We start from the raw sequence: 21,141 nt of genomic DNA, 5'->3' as shown, positions 1-21,141 counted from the left end.
TCTCTCTGGATATATTTTTAACTAGTTGCCAGCTGCAACTGACAGTTAACCTGAATGAAAAAATGATATATTTTCAATACCAAACTAGATCAAATGTTTTCATTTGTGACAACATAGTTTGTATTGTTTATTACCAATATGATGATCTAATGTTGTCCATCTAAGAAGAAATCACAACTCAGCATTTTTCAGGCCTGAGTGTTTTTTCCCACATCATAGATGCACTAATCTTTGTTGGATATTTGCCTTGCACAAAATGGTTTTGTTTTCTTAAGAGCATGTTGTGAAAGTCAAAAGCTTTCCATGACCTAAAGGAGAGCAAGAGCCCAGTGATCTGCGGGCAATTAGCAAAATTGACCAAGTGTTATTGTCTTGCAGTTTCCATTCATTCAGTAATACTTGTGTGGGAACACCTAATAATCTTTACTGAAATAAAAGAAGGCTGTGCCACAACATGTGTGCATACTTACTTGTATGTCAAGAGCACTTAATCATCAATTCTCCAGCTTGGCAACTCTCTTAAAGTGCTTTATTATCTAAAATCAAGCTTTGTAATTACAGTCCTCAGTAAAGAAAATGATGGAGCTGCTGTAAGAAGGTTGGCCAACTTTGCAGTTGAGATTAAAGGAAGACTAAGTCTTAATATGGGGAAACCAATTTCTTTTGATTGTTAGTAATTGAATTTGGGGTGGGGGAGCTATTCCAATCTACAGTGGGACACAGATGGAAAAGTCTGGCATCATGATGACATGTAGATAAGATAGGGCTCAGTTGACCATTCTTTCTGGTTTTCTGTATTCTCCCTGCAAGTCATGGTGCCTTGGTTAGTATTCTTTGAGAGAATGTATATTTGTATGTCACTTGTTGTTCAGGGAAGAATGTACTGGTGCTATTTTTAGATGTTGGAGCATTGTAGCTATGGTTTTCTAGTAGCTATTCAACTCTGATGAGAACAGGGTACAGATGGTTAGCAATTGCTAGTGTTAACTTTTCTTTACTGTTTGTAACACAGGAGCCTACCATATATTCAATCAGACCATTATATCATATAATAGTGTCTTTTAGAGTGATTGATGATGGTTCTCCAGGATCTTTATCTACTTTGTCTGGAGTTGTTGAAGATTGGACCTGGAGTGCCTGCATTTAAAACTCTAGCCCTTTTGTGATTTGAGGTGCATTTCCTTAGCTGTTCCATAGGGGTTCAAGCCAGTTTCTACAGCACAAAGGACCGAACTGCATGTAGCCCAGGAAGCAACTCGGCTGGATGAAATGCCACATGTAGTTTTTTGCCCCACTTCACTGATTGTTATCTGGTTGGCATCAGTAATATGGAGTGGGGAAAAATTCCAGTGCTTAATTTTTCTGTGTAAAATGTTCCATTTCATAAGTTTGTTAGTAACACCGAATAGATACCAAATTGCAAGTAAGATATTAGGTAAGCTTGGAGGTTTCTAAGTAGCAATTAATGTTTTTAAGGTGTTTTTTTTACCAGCAAGTCGCTATGAGAATATATGGGCCATTGAAGTACATATGCAAAATGGAAGCAATACGTAGTAATCGTGAAAACTGAAGGTGCCCCAGTAACCTCAGTAGAAGAAAGCACAATCCTGCTAGAATATATAAATGTTATCAACATAGCATGCCCATTTCTTTGAACTGCTAAAATTAATGCAGTCTTCTCTAGCCTGGTACTATTCTCGGCATCCCCAGTTAGCCATGCTCAATGGCAGATGCTAACAGTAACTGTGTTCCCCCACCTCTATTACATTTAAGAATGTGAGGGGACAACTTACTATTCTTTTTACATTTTCACAAGTATCCCCTTAAAAATGATATATAATATAGCATTTAAATCACATTAAGCATGCTTTAATTTGCTGCCTCAGATGTTATAGGTGAAATACTTGTCTTATGTTGAGATAAAAATGAATGAAATACTAATTTTGTTCACTAAATAAGCATGCTAAATCAGCCTTCTCTAAAGCAGGGTTGGGCAATTAATTTTCCTATGGGGCCACATGAGAAACTTTGACAGTTGTTAAGGGCCGGACCAATACACTTACAGCTCTGCTCAATATATATATTTGCATCGACTTTTAATTTGCCAGTGACCTCCTGCGGGTCAGTCAGGGTCAGCCATTGGGCCGGATGTGGCCCATGGGCCGTACAATGCCCAGGTCTGCTCTAAGGCATTAGCAAATTTTCTGATGCAAACTGAAAGCATGTGGATGTAAGTAATCCTGTGCAAATTGACTTTATTTGTATAAGAGATGTGCAGTTTAAAGATTTCCAGAAAACTCACATCACCATAAATACATTATACTATATTCTTACAAATTCAGTTTGTCAGTCTCCAGTTTTTTTTATGATAGGAGCATTGGATTGTGCATTATACACGTTAGTGATATGAATATCACTGAAGCTTTGAATGTGCAGTTGTCTGCTGGTACCATAACCATCCAAGTGTACTTGGGGACTAGAGACATTATGAGCACTTTATTATGAAAGCTGTCTACTTTGTCTCTTACTTGCATGTTTTTTCAAAAGCAACTGATGGCTATCAACTACTTGGGGAGCATTTACCCAACTCGTGCAGTAGTTACCACCATGAAGGAACGAAGAATGGGAAGGATCGTATTTGTGTCATCCCAGGCTGGGCAGGTTGGAGTATTTGGCTACACAGCTTATTCTGCAACAAAGTTTGCACTTCGAGGACTAGCTGAAGCTTTGCAGATGGAGGTATGATCACCTATTCCTCACCCGTGTGCTTTCTTACTGCTTTAGGAAATGGTTTTAATTTTTTTTTTGTTTTCCTTGTGATGCCATATCTACTCTGTACAATTAGTCCAATTAAAGACAAAGGAGTAGGACTATCACTTCCTGAAATGATTGATCTCTGCAAGTTAATTTTTTTAAAAGTGGTTGTAAAAAGGGGAGGGCTCCTTCAGCTTGGATGTGCAGAACAAAGCCAGTTTTGTGCTGCTACTTTTCAGCTGTCAGGGTAGAAATTATTAAATGTGGTAACTCATGGAAATTATAACAGTGAATAGAAGATGGTTTACCATGTTAGGTTGAGCACCGCAGACTTCAAGCTTGCAGAACCTCCTCTCTTTCCCCTTTTATCAGAACCTGGTTGTAGACAAATGCAAAGTGATGGCTGAGATGCAAAATAGTGGTTCTGGAGTAGAACTGATGGCCTACTGTGCCTCACAAACCATACAACAGGATTGCATGCATTTATGTTTACAAGTTTATATCTAAGTTACTGTGTGTTTGAATTCTGATAGCTTAATTTAGAGAGAGAAGCTTTTGAGTTGTTAACAACTGTGAGCACCTAGTCAGAAGCCTTTACCTGCTACAAACCATTTAGCAATCTACTAATAATTCCAATCTTATCTTCTCCCTATTATGTTGCATATCAATGTTTTAATACTAATGACTGGCTGCAGTTCTGTTCATGTCTATATTGCCCAAAAGCTGAAGCTTTCTGGGCAGGTAATAAACCTTAATAAGCATAGCTAGGTATGATAGTAACAATTGATACAATAAAAATACAGGTACAATGAAATGTATATAATTCAAATATACAAAATGTAAAACAGTTTCAACAATTAAAACAGTCTTAATAAAAACTGGACTTGTTAAAAGAACTGACATATCCCAACATATGCTATTAAATGCTTGAGAATAGAGGGCAGTCTTAACCTGGTGCCAAAAAGTTGAGAGCATTGGCACCAGGTAGGCCTCAGTGGGGAAATCATTGCATAATTGGGCAGCCACCACTGAGAAGGTTCTCCTCCTCGTTGCCTCCTTCCAGGCCTCCCTTGGAGATGGTTTTAGGATGGTTTTAATTGTACACACTGGTTCATTACTACTTATGGCAGAGATGGCATCTAAATACTGCCAAAATGTTCTTTATGAGAAGACTCTGGCTCAGGTTTGCTGTAGTGTTTGAGTACCCGCTTTTATTGCCCCAGCACGAATGAATTAATCTTGGATAAAATAGCAGTGTTAACGTCTGATTGGTTCTGTGAATATAAAACCTTTTAAATACACATAGTTCAGTTTAGTTAGAAATTGTAATTGGGTTGTCAAGAATGATCACAAAGAACTACAAAAACCACCAGGAGCAAACTCCCTGAAAACTGTTACAGGATCAATTGGGAAGCTCAAGAACCATCTAGATTAGGAGTTCTCAACTTTTCTTAAAGGCCCCCTTCTGAACCTCATTCACCTCTGTGACCCTCTTCATAGCTGCTCTTACCTGGAAAAGGGTACTTTACCACTGGCACTGTTTATTAATATAAATGATATCATATTGTTTTCTAATTAATATGAATGTTCATTTATTACAGACCACTTTTTTCATTAAGATATTTGTCACAGACTAATAATTTTCAAGATTTATGCTACTGAAATTAACACAAAGAATGAAATGGGAGAAATATGACAAATTATTCCTACACCTGGCAGTTAAGTTTGGGTGGCCCCTCAGCAAGTTATTGCAGTCCCATAGAAATATGGCATTTACCCCTGAGGGCCCATATGGCCCATGCCGAGAACCACTGATCTGGAGAAGTGCTCTAGAAGCTTTTTGGTGGGCCCTAATCTGGAAAATAAATACAGTTGTGTAGGACAGTCTCCTCAGTTGATCTCCAGTTTTGGCAAGGCTCATGCGAGTTAAAAGATTCCTCAAGATCAGAAGTTCCTCAAGTTTAATCGCTAGAATTGTGTCCCCCCATTCAAATTCACATTGGGTGTAAAATACAGTATTAAACATGGCTTTGAACTACAAGGTTGTTTGCTAAATATGGGAATTCCCTTTGTTTTCAGCATCACATAAGCCTCCAGAGTCTGGCCACTTAATATCTGAATTGCAGTTCCCGCTGCAGAGGAGTTGTGGGCTGAAGTGCAGGAGCTGCTGCCTTTCACAGTAGCCCCAGTTTCTGGACCAGCTGTAAGGATAGTCCAGCACAAAACATATTATAGAATCCTGTCCTGAAGTTATGAAGCCTGTACCCCTTTTCAGGAGAAGGTGTTCCTGGCGAAAGAGTCCAGGTTGGCTCATGACATGATAATAGACTGTGACCATTCTCAATGCAGATCTTGTCAAGATGTCAGTGTCAAGTTATGATTGAGAGTCAAATGGCTTTTTAAGGTTCTGTTTTAGGACATGGGAGAATAAAATAGTGATAAAACAATCCCCCATGCCACCTGAAAGGGAACAGAACACGTCATTGCTACTTCAGATTACAGGCAGCATTTTGCCCAGATTGCCAGGTGTGGGGCTAGCTGTTTGTTACAAGAAGTACCATATTCCACAGGGAGTGGCACTCCTTGTTGCTTTAAAGGTGCATGTGGTTTACGGCTTCAGAACTATTCCATCTGGCAGTGACATTAGAATCTAGCAATGTTAAATTTTAAAGCTAGTATGCATATCAGGGGGAACATTACATTCTGAGCTGATGTGTATCTGAACATTTTTCATGCCAGCTGGTCAGCTTATATGCTTCTTTATGCATGTCACATCATGCATTTTTGTTCATGTTCAGTAAGCATAGGAAAGCTCAATATACTCCAATGTGAAATAAATACGTTTTCTCCAACAAAACAGGTAAAGCCCTACAATATCTACATAACAGTTGCGTATCCTCCAGATACAGACACCCCTGGCTATGCAGAAGAAAATAAGCATAAGGTAATGGGTTCATTCCTATCAGTCAGATATTTTGTACAGACACCCAGGTTCTCCTAAGTGTCTTTTCCTGTCCCTGACTTCTCTGATGAAAAGACATGTTGGAATACTTGGAATATAAGCTCAAGTGATCCTGTTGCTCATTTAACGTTTCTGCAGTAATAGAAGTTGCAAAATGATTTCTACTTTAATCCTTAAATAGGAAGTCTTTGAATTGCTTTTAATCAGCTGTACCTTGGAGGCTTGGGAGTTTGCCTGCTTGAATTAATGGCAGGATAGCCATATCCTGGTGAAAGACACTTGCTTTCAGCTCTCTTGTTTCACTTCCTCATGATTAGAGATTGATTTGTTAAATTGGAATGAAGGATGCATTTATTTGCAGTTTACAAAAATATGGTTACATTATAAAAACATTACTGTCTATTTACAATTGTGATTCCAAATCAGTTTTCCTTATATGCAGATAAATGCTTAGATCACCTCTTAGCCTGCTCTCCAGCTCTGTTGCCTGAGACTCATTTTGCATCTTCTCCCATTTCTTGGAATATGCAGACACATGTAGGATTTGGTCCAAGTTCTTTATCCTGTCAGCAAACAAATACACAGTGGAGTGAAACATCAGCAGTCTCTCCCCCTCACTGCATGCCCTCCACTCTCCTCAGAGGTGTATATGTGCATATACCCATATGCATATACATAACTTCCATCTCTGAATTTGAAATAGCACTGCGAACAAGTCAGAATTCTGTGCAGATCTTGCAGTGTGTTCAGCTAGAAGAGATGGTGCCTGATAGCATGAATCCTGGCGCATGGCTGTTTTACCTGTCATCTTCTGAAGGCTCATGGTTGCAGTCTCATCCATGCCATTTGCCTGTTTGCCACAATGGTTTATTGTAGTGGTTTCTATTATGCCTGCTGAGACCTTAACACAGGTACCTCTTGGAATTTGCATGTTAGGGTATAGGGAGGGGAAGGTTCAAGACACAACGTGTCTCGTAATGTGCTTCAAAGTGAGAATGCAAATAACCTGGACTCAGCCGCAAGGAGAGTGCGTGGGAAGTCTCATGCAGGCCTGGCATACACCTTAACTGCTTGGGTACATGTAGGAATTGGGACAGGATTAAGGCCATGGAGATACTCTGCATGTACTTGCCGTTATGACGTTGGATGCCTCATGTTTGTCTGCACACAAGTTTGCCTACTGTGTGTACTTTGTCTGGTTATAACAAAAGATACAAGATGTGTTTACAATTCCATGCACATTTTGGGGGGTTTTATTACATGCAGTGCTTGAATACCAGCAATTGCTTGTAAGCTTAAAAACCCAGGCAGTCAGAGGGGTACCTGCTGGACCGGGGGAAGAAAAATGCCAATCAATATTGATGTAGTTCATGGTAGGGTTTGGGTGGAACTGAGAAGTGTTTCACTAATTTAATTTCATTCTTGGTACATTATTGTATGCCAGAATACAAACATTTGATCCCAATTATAAGTGCTTAAACCACAGTTCTGATGAGCTTCTGTTAAAGTACAGATTTTGCTCTGCAAAATGGTTCAGACGATGGGTAAATTTTGAACATCTCTGGCAGTCGTAAAATAATCAGCAAACATTCAGCTAAACATTGTGTCTTCACTCAAAAACAGCATTTGTTTCATTTTTGAATAATTGTTGTGAACTGCCTGATGTGAGCTTTGGTGATCAGGCAGTATTAAACATCAAACATGGAATGAATTAATGAATGAATAAGTTTTGCATTTGTGTCTGCTTGTGTTCAAGGTTTTAGAGACCAAGCTTATTTCAGAAGCATCATCAATCTGCCAACCTGATTATGTTGCTAGAATCATTGTAAAAGATGCAATTGTAAGTAACACATTGTATAAAATGCTTTTCTGGATAGAAAGTAATCATGGTTGCTTACAAAGTTTGGTGTAAAGCAGGTTGTGTTATTTTAACAAATAGATTGCATGTGCCTTTTCTTCCTTAATATGAGAATGTATTTCTTTAATACCAAAGAGCCTTAGTTCATATATATATATATATATATATATATATATATATATATATATATAGCACTATCAGTATACACTGTGTCTTAAGTAGCCAAAAATATGGCCCTGTCCTGAAAGAGCTTCCAAACCTGCAACAGACTCTAAAGAAACTGAGGAAAAGTGAGCCAATACAGTTAAATCACTTTTACTTACTTCCAGTTTTCCCTAAACTTTAGTCCTGCTGGTTACTGGGAGGAGGAGGCCCGTCGCAGAAGGAATCTTCGCAAGGCTAAGGCTGATTACGAGCTGAGACTTGCCAGGAATATCAAGAGCAACAAAAAGGGCTTCTATCAGCATGTAAATTGCAAGAGGAAGGGGAGACAAGTAGTGGGACCGCTAAATAAGGAGGAAGGAGATCCAGTGACTGATATGAGGGAACAGGCACAGATGCTAAATGACTATTTTGCCTCTCTTCTCCCCAAAGCAGGATGGGGAAGATCCGCATGGGAGATTAGATGAGGCCAAGGACTTAGGGGCACAGATTAGAGTCACCCCCTATAAGTCGAGGGGCTCCTCAGGGCACTGGATGTTACAAAGGTGCCAGGCCCTGACAGGTTACACCCGAGAGTACTTCGAGAGTTGGCAGGGGTTGTCTCACACTCACTGGCCTCCATTTTTGAAGCCTCGTTGAGAACAGGTGAAGTTCCAGAGGACTGGAGGGTAGTGTCAGTGGTCCCAATTTTCAGAAAGGGTAGTAGAAGGGACATGGGGAACTACAGACCAGTTAGCCTTACGTCCATTGTAGGAAAAGCAATGGAAAGGCTCATAATAGAGAGAGATCTAGTGATGCTAGATAGGGAAGGGAGGCTGGCAGTCACACAACACATTTTCCACAAAAACAGGTCCTGCCAGACAAACCTTGTGGAATTCTATGAAAGGGTTTCGAGGTGGCTAGATGGAGGGGATGCAGTGGATGTGGTGTACCTGGATTTCAGCAAGGTCTTTGACAAAGTGCCCCATGATATCCTGGTGGAGAAACTGAGGAGTTTTGGGATACACCAAAGTACTGTCCGGTGGATTAGGGCATGGTTGACTGACTAAAAGCCATTAGTAACCATTAGTGGGTAATCATCTGGATGGCAGCCAGTGACAAGCGGGGTTCCCCAGGGCTCTGTCCTGGGGCTGATCCTGTTTAATCCTTTCATCAACGACATGGAAGAAGGGGTGACCAGTCTGCTGATCAAATTTGCAGGCGATACTAAAACTGGGCCAGTGGCCACAACTGAGGAGCAGGTACTTCAGATCCAAAAGGATCTGGACAGACTATGGAAGTGGACAGGCGACAACAGGATGGCATTCAATGTGGATAAGTGCAAGATATTGCACTTGGGGCATAGGAATGGGTGTCATCAGTACAGGTTAGGGGACAAGTGGCTGGAGAGCATCACCTGTGAAAGGGATCTCAGGGTACTGGTTGACTGCAGGCTAAACATGAGTCAGCAGTGTGATGTGGAGGTCAACAGGGTGAACCCCACCCTTGGTTGCATAGCCTGAAGCATGGCTTCTAGATCAAGAGAGGTATTACTACCACTCTATATGACTCTGGTGTGCCTGCAACTGGAGCATTGTGTTCAGTTCTGGACCCCTTGTTACAGGAAGGATATAGCCAGGTTAGAGACAGTGCAGTGTAGGGCCACAAGGTTGGTGGCCAGTTTGCAGGGAAAGCCGTATGAGGCGAGACTGTGGGAACTGTGTCTTTTCAACCTAGAGAAGAGGAGACTCAGAGGGGATCTGTTGGCAACATACAGGTATGTGAGATGTAACACAGAGGTGGGCAGAGACCTGTTTTCCCCTGCAGAGGGTAGCAAGGCTCGGGGAACCAAGGTTGTTTAGATGCTAGGAAGTACTTCCTGACAGTTAGGACCCCAAGGGTGTAGAATGGGCTTGCACAAGAGGTCATTGAGGCCCCGTTGGTGAGGGTGTTCAAGGGTAAGCTAGAAATGCACATGGTGGGCATGTTGTGAGCAGAGCCGGCTGGAGGCAGGGGTCAAACTAGATGGCCCCGGAGGCTGTTTCTGACTTGCTCTATGTTTCTATGTTTCTCCTTGTTGCGACCAATTGACTCTCCCCTGGAGGTGGCAGTCAGAGAGAGGCTCCCAATTAGTGTCTGGGTAGATTGCAGTTGGGAGAGGCATTCCATGATGTATTGTGGTTCTAATACATGTAGGACTTTCCTGGTTAAAACCAGCACCTTGACTTGGGCTCAGAAGTAAATAGGCAGCCAGTGCAAGCAGGGTGGCATTGATATTAACATGTTCAGACCCTCTGGTCCCTGATACTGATCTGAGTGCCACATTTGCATGAGCTACAGCTTCTGAACAGTTTTCAGGCATTGCAAGAAAGGGATATTTGTCACTAGCCTAAAATTACTAAGATCTTTTTATTTCAGAAAGCGCTTCTTCAGGAATAACCTCACCACTGTTTGTTTCAGATAGCATGATCAAGTCATTGATCACCTCCCTGGCTCTGTCCCCGCCCTGATAGGTTTTTCTAAGCCAAGCAGGACTCTTTTATTGTTAGTCACGAAGTCATGTCCGACCCATCACAACCCCATGGACAACATTCCTTCAGGCCTTCTGGTCCTCCACCAACCCCTGGAGTTCACTTAAGCTCACACCAGCTGCTTCAGTGACTCCATCCAGCCACCTCATCCTCTGCCATCCCCTTCTTCTTTTGCATCTATTGTTCCCAGCATTAGGCTCTTCTCCAGGGAGTCCTTCCTTCTCATTAGGTGGCCAAAGTATTTAGTTTCATCTTCAGTATCTGGCCTTCTAAGGAGCAGTCAGGATTGATCTCCTCTAGGACTGACATATCTGCATATATGAGGTTGTTGATATTTCTCCCAGCAATCTTAATTACAACTGGTGATTTATCTAGCCCTGCCTTTCTCATGATGTGTTCTGCATATAAGTTAAATAGGCAAGGCGACAGTATACAGCCTTGCCGAACTCCTTTCTCAATTTTGAACCAATCAGTGGTTCCGTGTCCTGTTCTCACTGTTGCTTCTTGACCCACCTATAGGTTTCTCAAGAGACAAATAAGATGGTCTGGTACTCCCATCTCTTGAAGAACTTGCTACAATTTGTTGTGATCCACACAATCAAAGGCTTTAGCATAGTCAATAAAGCATAGTCAATGAAGTAGATGTTTTTCTGGAACTCCCTAGCTTTTTCCATGATCCAGCATATGTTGGCGATTTGAACTTCTGCCTCTTTGAAATCCTGCTTGTGCATCTGGTAGTTCTCGGTCCACAGGATTGGAAAAGGTCAGTTTGCATTCAGATCCCAAAGAAGGGCAATGCCAAAGAGTGTTCAAACTACCACACCATTGCACTCATTTCACAAGCTAGCAAAGTTATGCTCAAAATCCTACAAGCTAGGCTCCAGCAGTATGTGGAAAGGTGGGGCTAGATGAATCACCAGTTGGAATTAAGATTGCTGGGAGAAATATCAACAACCTCAGATATGCAGATGATACGACTCTAATGGCAGAAAGTGAAGAGGAACTAAAGAGCCTTTTGATGCAGGTGAAGGAGGAGAGTGCAAAAGTTGGCTTGAAACTCAACATTAAGAAAACTAAGATCATGGCATCCGAAATAGATGGGGAAGAAATGGAGGTAGTGACAGATTTTATTTTCTTGGGCTCCAAGATCACAGACAGGGATTGCAGCCAAGAAATTAAAAGATGCTTGCTCCTTGGGAGGAAAGCTATGGCAAATCTAGACAGCATACTAAAAAGCAGAGACATCACCCTGCCAACAAAAGTGCATATAGTCAAGGCTATGGTTTTCCCAGTTGCAATGTATGGCTGTGAAAGCTGGACCATAAGGAAGGCTGAGCGCAAAAGGATTGAGGTCTTTGAATTGTGGTGCTGAAGGGGACTCCTGTGAGTCCCTTGGACTGCAAGGTGATCAAACCGGTCAGTCCTAGAGGAGATCAACCCTGACTGCTCTTTAGAAGGCCAGATACTGAAGATGAAACTCAAATGCTTTGGCCACCTAATGAGAAGGAAGGACTCCCTGGAGAAGAGCCTAATGCCGGGAACAATAGATGGCAAAAGAAGAAGGGGGCGGCAGAGGATGAGGTGGCTAGATCGAGTCAGTGAAGCAGCTGGTGTGAGCTTAAGTGGACTCCGGGGAATGGTGGAGGACAGGAAGGCCTGAAGGAATGTTGTCCATGGGGTCGCGATGGGTCGGACATGACTTCGCAACTAACAACAACAACAAAGCTTGTAGGATTTTTAGCATAACTTTGCTAGCATGTGAAATGAGTGCAGTGGTGTGGTAGTTCAGACATTCTTGACACTGCCCTTCTTTGGGATCGGAATGTAAACTGACCTTTTCCAATCCGGTGGCCACTGTTGAGTTTTCCAAATTTGCTGGCATATTGAGTGTAGCACTTTTACTGCATCGTCTTTTAAGATTTCGAATAGCTCAGCTGGAATACTGTCACCTCCACTAGGATCTGTTATAGATGTGGTTGCACAAATCTGTTCAGGCACTTCAACATCCTTGAGCTGTACTAATTGGAAGTCATCCAAATAAGCATGATTAGTCTGTGCTCTGGATACCTTGCCTCATAAGTCCTGGTAGAAGCCGGAGTTTTTTTCCTGGAAAGTTCCTCCCAGATATTTTGCAATGGGCCTCAGAAGGGTGTAAAATTGAAGACTGTATGTAATAGGCTCAAAATGTTCCTAACTGCTCTATTGGGTGGCAAAGGGAAGACAGAGTTAGTGACATACAATTTCTGTACTGTTCTCACTGCCTCCAGGTATACTAAAGCATGGCATGATTGCTTCCACTAGGAAATTTTGCCCATCTGTATGCGACCTGTCTCCTGTTTTGTTTCATCACTCTCAGGTGCACAGCATACCACTGAGCCATTTGAGCTCTACTACAGAGAGGGCATGCAGGAGTGATCATGGAAACTGCCTGGGTCATCTCTAGTTTCCAGAAATCAAAAGGCTGCCAGCAATATCAACCAGAAAACTCCAGGATCCCTGTGGAAGCCATCTAGATCCATCATCCTCTGGGGGTGGTGGGACATCTTCATAGATTCCCCATTCCTGCAGAGGGGAAAAGTTGCAGCAGACCCATTCAGACCACTATCCCCATGCCTGGCTGGAAAAAACCAATCCAGAGTGTGTCTTGTACATGTGTTGGACCAAGGACATGTTAGGGCAGTCTCATGGTTGTCATGGAGACCACAAATTCCTGAGCTGGCCAAACGGTGCTCTCAGCATGGATGTGAACATTCTTCCCAGAGTAGCAGCCCGGGGGGCCTCGGCGTTGCAGCTGAGATGGCCTCTGTCAGCTCAGGTAGGGTGACTGTTGGGTCACAGGGTGGATGGTGCATCAGTAGACTCTCCAGTCTGTCCCATTGGCCCAGCACAAGATGCAAGCACTCCAGATTAGGAGTCAGATGGACAGGGAGAGAAGGTCTGTAGAATTCCTATAGACCACAGTAATCCCGCTCCCCACTCACCAGCCCTCTAGTCTTCCTTGATGCAGTACCAGGTTTGCTGATGAGCAGAACTGGGAGAGGCTCGCTTCTCCCTATTCATCCACACAGGTCTTAGTTAGACATGCCAGATCAACTGCCTAATCTACTGTTATGTCCTAGATAAGGGGAGGCCTTGCTACATACCAGTCTGGCATCTAAAAGCAACATCCAGAGACTCAAGAACAGGCCAACAGGGGAACTGCCAAACCTGCAGTTTCAAGGAGGGCTAAAACACAGCACCATCTCCAAGTCTCTGGGCCATATTTCCCTTGCCCAGCTACCCTCCACTGAATACCATATATAGTTTGTCACTATAGTAATTAATCTCCCCCTCTAGGACCTCCCACTTGTTCCCATGCACTCCCTACACCACATTTGTACAGGGCTGTGAAGGAAGCAGAAGCCCCCACCCCTGAGACACAGAATGGGGTATGATGTTAGACGGGCTGCACTTGCATCTCCCTGAAGGGTGGCTCAGTGCGGCGGTGGCAGCAGGCTGTTTTGTGCTGGCAAATACAGGACTGCCAGGTACCCACCCCAGGTGGGTTACATTGGCGCTCAGCAGGCAGGCCTCGGAGGAGTTGCTCTCCACTTGGCCGGCCGGGAGCTGGAGCTTCTCAGCAGAGCTTCAGTCCAGCCAGAAACAATCTCGGACGCTAAAGAGAGACTAGCAAGACGGTCAGGAGGCTGGCAGGAGAGGCTGAGCCAAGTGGGGAAAGGGCTGGCAAGATGGTGAAGCCGGCATCTTCACCACCTTTGAGAAGGCCCAGGCTCCTGGCCGTTGCTGCCAGCCAGGTCTCACTGTGATTTCACCACCAGCAAAGGGAGTGAGTTGTATTTGAGGACACTGATTTTGCACTTAATTTTTATTCTGTAGGGTTGACAACCTGCAAAAACTCAGGACTTGTTTAACTACAGTTATACAAATGGGTTAACTCAATCCAAGTCCTGGCAAATTCTGCATTTTAATTGTAAGCTGCTGTGGGAGAAATTTTGGCTGAGAAATGGCATGTAAAAATGGTGTGTGTGATTCCTTGTTTGCAGAAGCACAGACTGCTTTATATGCAACAAATAGTTCATTTCACATTAGTAGAATGATAGGCATCTTTTCTACCCACAAGTTCATTTTAATTTATTCTGCTTTTTATTGATACGTAATCTCACTGATTTACAATATTAAAATCAAATTGCAATCATTACACACTCCAATCCCACGGCTCCTGGACAAGTTCCACAGGTACTTCTGTGGCATAAATATAGTAAGGTGCTTTATCAGTGTAGTTGGAAAGGATGCAGATCTGTGGAATCTGAAGCATCCCCTGCCTTAATATGTCCCAGAAGGAGGGGTGGGGGGAAAGAGCTGTGTTAGTCCTGGAGCTGGTGCAGTTGTTCCTTCACATTAGAATTAGTGGGAGGGAAAAGAAAGGAACAACTGTCAGAAACATTCCCTAGAAAAAAGAAAAGAGCCTCCATCCAGCCCTGTTAGCATGAGCCAAAGAGACACTGGAAAAGACAGCTCTTCCCTCTCCCTTTCCTCCAGGATTACACTGCCCATGTATCACTAATACATGGCTGATGCTAAGATAAGCATGAAATAACTTTTTTATTAAACAAATAAGATGCCTTCCAGAATTAAAAATTTAAAAAACAGATTAACACCTAATTCAAAAGGTTCCTAAGAAGCCTTACCTGATTTCCCCAGAGAGGGAGTTCTATAACTGTGAGACCAGCTTAAAGAAGACTTTGTGCTTGGTACCCATGAAGCAAATATCCACTAAAGATGGAGCAGAGAGCTGGCCTTGCAAAGCCATTTTAAGAGTTTGATCAAGTTCATATGGATATAAAGGTTTGGATAACCTGCTTCTAAGTTGTTTAAGTCCTTAAATTGAGGCTGGAAAAAAAGAATAGACAATTCAGTTGCTATGAGACTACTGAGATGTGCTGTAATTTACTTGCATTCACCAACATTCTGGCAGCCGCATTTTGTTCCAACTCTAATTGCAGAGCCATTAATAAAGACAGTTTCAGATCAATAGCATTGTAATCTACCCTTGAATGAAACTAGTAAATGTATAACCGAAGACAAACCCACCTTCTTAAAGCCACAAGTGGCAATCTAGCTGAGGGCATTCTAGCAGCTGATCATACAAAAAGCAAAGGTAACTGTGTTAGTGAAAGTGGAAGTTCCAAAACATAATGTCTAAAAGCCGTACCACCATAATTTCTTTATTAAGTTAACTCCAAATACAGAGCAAGCTACGGCCATTGCCTAAGAATCTGTGGATGGTGCAGGATCTAGGAATCCTCGATCATTCATGACCAGGAAGCACAGATTTGAAAATATTTTAATGGATGCTGCAAGACTTTTAGAACAGTAACTCAGTCCAGTTATTATTGATTTCATCTGCCAAAATTAAGCACTTATTAAAGTCTTACTGATTTTCATTTGGAATGAGTTAGATGTGTGCCCAAGTCATCTTGTTGAACCAAATGGGTTTTGAAAATGGTCGACTGTGAATAGACATACCGCTGATTTAAGTTCTAAGGATGATGTTACAAGGCAACAAGAACCATTGATTTAAGTTGACTTGTTTGGGTTCTTAACTGATGGTTGTTTGTATTTCATCACATCTGAGAAAAAACACTTTAACAGCGGTATTTTTCTATAGAAGAATAGTGCTGGCAATACTGACCAAGCGTGAGCAACCAATTGTCTGAGGCCAGTTTGCCTGTAAATTGTGTATGTATATGCAATGTTAAGGTGCTTCAGAAGTAGTAGTCAGCAGGATATTTCCACATCTAAGGAAAAAAAGTCTTATTTGGATGAAATATTTGGCCAGTATACTAACATTCCTTTTTTTTTTTTTCTCACCCAGCAAGGAAAATTCAGCAGTTCTATTGGTACGGATGGTCACATGTTGACAGTATTGACCAGTGGGATGTCACCAGTTTCTTCTATTGCTGAAGTCCTAGAGGCGGTAAGTAACAAAAGCCAGACCAAATGATTTGTCTGCTGGTTTTCTCCTAATGTTGCAGAACATTCAGGCTTAGTGGGTCTGTATAATTAAGAAATGGTGGCTTATACTGCAGCAGCCATGTAAAGCAAAGAGCAGTACTGAATAATTTCTTTTCCAGGAAGCAAATGCTGATAATGTTCCATGAAATATTGGCTAAAACTAGTGTGTCTGAATATAATTAACTATAGGACTAGAAGGAAGACATTTCTTTAATTCAGTATCGGTTGATTCCCTGTTATTTAATCTTGCTCGTATTCTATCAAGCCTTGAAACTCTGACCTGCGGGGGGGGGGGGGGGTAAATCTTGTATCCCACCTTTCTATCAAGATAATAACCAAAGTGGACTACAATGTATGGAATATAAAATTACTTCTTCTAAACCAGGGGTGAGCAGAAGGTAGATTCGCTGATGCTTAGGACTTCAACTCCCAAAAGCCTCTAGTCATAAATGTTGCAACTGAAGTCAAAAGCATCTGGAGATCTAATTTCAGCCCTAAAGAGCAAACTTACCTGGTGATTGCCAACAGAACTGTAACTAAGGTGAGGCCTTAGAGAAATAAGATGGACATACCAGCATGCTCAAGGTTATTCTAAGATTTGCTGAAATAAAATTATCTTAAGAAAAAGGACTTTAAGAGGTGTGAAGAACAGTCCAACGAGGATGGAACATGTTCAGTAACTGCAAAATGCTGAGTGCAAAAAGGGAAAAAATGAAGGACTGGGAGATGAGGATTGATTAATTTAAATATCCTATCTTTCTGGAGTAAAGTACCCTAGAAGAGGGCATGCTGACTGGAACTCTGAATGGGGGCATGCTATATTGCAAGCCCATGTTGCAAGCCCACTTGTATCACACCCATTATAGCAGCTAATAATTAAAAATGAATATGCATCAGTATTACAAATGTGAGCAAAACAGCAAGTAACTGAATGGATTGCCAAAGCATGTTGAATAAAATGACTTTTTCTTTCACACTTACAGGTTATTTGCATGGGTATTTTTCGTTTCGTTAGTCTTTATTTTATAGCAGGTTTTGACAGCATAGTTCGTCGTTGCATGGTACAAAGAGAAAAGTCTGAAAAGACTGACTGAAAAGTAATGGTTTTTTTTAAAAATGAGTCCTGTTTTAGAAGTGGACAGTTTGCTGCTAAATGGGACTGTCTGTGGCCTGAATATACTATATACATGGAAGAGGTGGTGATCTTCGGTGGTAAAAGAAGGAAACAAATTAACAACTCCAGGGAAAAAGACTATGCAAAAGTGCTAATGAAGAAGACTGCAGTTTGTTTGTTTGTTTTGTTATCTGTGATTTGAAGTAATAAGCATATTGTTGCCTTTAGAAATGAGCTTTTTTGAGGAGCAGAGCTTCAGAGTGGCCTATTTGCTGGTAATTCTGGATGAATGGAGCTGATGCAATGCTTGATTCGGTGATGCACTCACTTCTTAATCTAAGAGCTGTTCCAAACACCCCAATATGATTTGGTTCTCCCACACAACTGTACCAATTCAGATCTTAAACAGAAGGCCAAATTCCTCTATTATCTTGGCAATGTGGTTGCTGCCAGAGACCTGGATGTTTATGAAGAGACTGTCCTACATGGTCAGGCACCAATGCAAACTGGTTCAGATGGTTGGGACAAGTTAGTCACAGTAGCAGAACTGGCCAAAATGAAGCGTTTCAACTCCAGGATAATACATGAATTGGGTCAAAGTCTTTTTGTCCGCTTCTAATACTTAATGTAGCATGTAACTTTGATGCTAGAGTACTCTGTCAGTGATGTGATAAAATTTGCATGAGAGTACTAATCAGGTTGGAGAATCAACATTTGACTTCCCCATAAGAAGGCTCATCTGGAGATTAATTTGAGTTTCTTTTTCTGCCAACTCTTTGGGATCTAGTCTAGCACCAATATTTTGACTGATTTTTCTTGATGTTTAGGAGAGCACAGTAAACTGCATGAAGTATTCCATCTGTTTAATGTTAAATACGGAACCCAGTGGTAGAAGTTTGCCCATATTACCTTAAATTCTCTGTGCAGGAGCAGTGAAATCTGCTTTTAAGTTTTGTAGATCCTCAGGACTGATGAAGGATGCATTCTTCAATGAGGTACTAGAAGTCCTTTTTTAAGGCTAGCGGGTTCTCTGTATAAGCAAAGATATAAATCAAAGTGTCAATTTACTTATCCAATATATGCCACTTAAGTTCATGCTTATATTTGCCTGCTCAGGAAACAGCAAGAGGTGTGTTCAGCCTTGTAGGAATGGAAATGAGTAAATGAAGTGAGTACTAAGTAGCATTAAAGGTCATTCAGGAAATTGATTATTTTGTGCTCTGATGGAAGTGTAGTTTTCAGCCTGTCAATATTTTCCTAAGGTTTTAATACCAGCATGTCAGCCTTATTAACTACATGTAATCTAGGCTTATTTCTGGGCATTATATTGCTATGTATAAATTTTGTGGTTCCCAGTGGCTGAAGATGTTCAGCTGGTTCAAAGAAGAATTTCTGCTATACTTTGTCATTATTCAAGTGCCTAAGATGACTTCCTTGTGAGAGCCTTCAGGTGCATGATGAGGTGCTTTTTGAGAAGCAGAGGCCTTCCACTGCCATTTTCTTCAAAGATAAATGTGTGCATAGAGATAGTTGGGATGAGGAATTGTACTTCTTTTAATGTTCTCTGGAGAACACTTTAGTGTCCAGTTAGAGCCCAACTGCTATTAGATCAACTGCAGTATCATGTCTTCCAAATTTTAATTAATTTTTATATCCTCAAGACTGATGCAATTACAGCATCAACTTCTTGAGCCAAATACTGATTGGTTGTGTTTACTTTTTTGCACATGAGCATGAGTGTTGATTCTCCAAATGCTGGACCTGGAAACTTATATTCTATATAGAGGCCATTGAGCTGCTTGACATATGAAGGACAGAGATAATTACCGATGAAAAGGAATGAAAACATAGTAGTAGTTCCTACTGAGTTGTGCCTGGTGCACCAAAAGCACAAAAACTTGGAAGTTCTGGGTCTTATTCCAGTTAGCAGCTATGATTCAGTGTGATTTGATGCCTTCAAACAGTAGAACTTTAGAGCAGAAGAAGCAGATCTGCATATGTTCCTTAGAATGTTTAAATGGAATTGTTGCTTTTCATGTTTGCCATATTGAACTCTAATTTGTGTACATGCTTCGACTATCCTAGCAGCTGTAGAAAAACCATTCCAGTAGGTTAACAAGATGTTTCAATTTAAACCTTGGATTTTTGATTCTTTAGAGCAGATTTCCTGAACCTAGTATTCCCTGGATGTTTTTAAACTACAAGTCCCATTGGCCTGTGCAAATACAGCCAATGATCAGCAGTGCTGAGAGTTGCAGTACAAAATACCAAGATGGCTCTAGGTTAGGATAGACTGCTTAAGGGCAATTCAGAAATGCCAAATAATGAAGCAGTTCAAAGAAGGATTAACAACTTTTGCTTCTGCTCCAGGGAATGTTTCACTCTCCCGTTGAAACCCCTGAGGGTTGATTGTGCTCATCTGTTAATGAATTTTGCACTTGGTTTCTTCACAATTGAGCAAAAGTGTCCTATCATATATCCCAGCTTGCTCTTTAAACCGAAGTACTAGACATTCTAATGTTACTTAGCATTACAGCTCATGTTCTACTTAAGATTTAATAGTAAGGAAAGGAAGGGATTTGGTAATGAGCCTACACCTGTAAACTGTGAAAAACATTATGCACTTTTAATAGTAACATTGAATATGACTAAAATCCATAGCTCGCTTATGCTTACTGCTTCACAAAGTGTTGTGCCAGAATTATACATTTTAATATTTTGTATTTCATTAAATAAATGAAAAGGTTATGTTTCACAGCTTCTGTATTTTTTCTTAGAAACTGGCTCAAATTATTGTTTCTGGCCTTAATGAATAAGTTTATTTCTATCAATGTTTGTCAGAATATCATGGACTTAATCATTTGTAGAATGACTGGAGGTCTATGAGGACTTGGGGGGGTGGGATAGTAGAGAGTTCTGCCTCCCATCAAAGGATGGTTAGAAGGAACTGTTAGACGCTGACCCCCAGTCTAAGCACTACAGCTTGGAGGGAGGTTGGAACATGTTGCACTGCCAGTCTCACACCTAAGAGCACTAGTACTAAGGAAGAGGGCAGTGTCAGGGTTGGCTACCAAGCTGTCTGCTAGGATGCACCTGAGCAAAGCAGCCCAGGAGTGTGTGTTGCAGGGATGGGCTTGGTTCAGTGTGCTCAGCGGCTCGTAGTGGATGCAACAGCTCTGTGCAAGCGATGGGACTGCTCATGCAAGGACTTGATGGTGGATGGAGGAGTGCATGCCCACACCTTAGCATGCCCTGAGATGCACAGCTGCCTCTGATTTCCTGAATTTAGTACTAAGTGCTGATGGAAAGTGTCTGTCTGTGTAATTTTGAGAATTTCTGTGTAATGTCTGGGCTAATGTGCCTCCATATCTGTGCAGCTTTATTATGAAGCTGCCAAGTATTGCAAGTTCTTTTCATCATTGTTTGAATACAGTGTCCACAAAATACTACAGAAGTTGGTCATAATATACAAAGGGGTGAAAATCAACTTTGCCCTCCACTTTGTCAGGTGAAGATATAAAAACCAGCGGCCTTAAAATACGCTGTTAACATGGATGTGCACTGTAGGGCCAAACTAAGTACTTAAATGTGTCTTGTCCTTTTAAAAGAGCCAGTGTGGTGTAGTGGTTAAGAGAGTGGGACTGGGACTCAGAGGATCTGGGTTGTAGTCCTCGCTCAGCCATGGAGCCAACTGGGTGACTTTGGACCAGTCACAGACTGTCAGCCCAACCTACTTCACAGGGTTGTTGTTGTGGGGATAAGATGG

The 21,141-nt window shown here is 41.7% G+C and overlaps 1 protein-coding gene across 2 annotated transcripts in view; it reads left to right on the top strand.

The window, feature by feature from the left end:
- Window positions 1-20,132, top strand: part of KDSR (3-ketodihydrosphingosine reductase) — a 38,415-nt gene extending 18,283 nt beyond the window's left edge. Inside the window, exons 6-10 of one of the 2 annotated variants that reach the window (XR_006414373.1) lie at window positions 2,548-2,739; window positions 5,615-5,698; window positions 7,473-7,556; window positions 12,603-13,061; window positions 16,122-16,191. Coding sequence is in view for 1 of the 2 variants with exons in the window: in XM_044426683.1 (XP_044282618.1) it covers window positions 2,548-2,739; window positions 5,615-5,698; window positions 7,473-7,556; window positions 16,122-16,223; window positions 17,245-17,355 (573 nt within the window). In the remaining variant the exon portion in view is untranslated. Of the gene's footprint in view, window positions 1-2,547; window positions 2,740-5,614; window positions 5,699-7,472; window positions 7,557-12,602; window positions 13,062-16,121; window positions 16,224-17,244 lie in introns of those variants that run through there. The other variant, XM_044426683.1, reaches the window with a different exon arrangement.
- Window positions 20,133-21,141: the final 1,009 nt, after the last annotated feature.

Source organism: Varanus komodoensis, unplaced genomic scaffold (assembly GCF_004798865.1).
Source record: "Varanus komodoensis strain SLA01 unplaced genomic scaffold, ASM479886v1 scaffold17, whole genome shotgun sequence".
NCBI lineage: Eukaryota > Metazoa > Chordata > Lepidosauria > Squamata > Varanidae > Varanus > Varanus komodoensis.
Note: the sequence above shows the minus strand (reverse complement) of the source record. Positions and strands in the feature narration are given on the sequence as shown.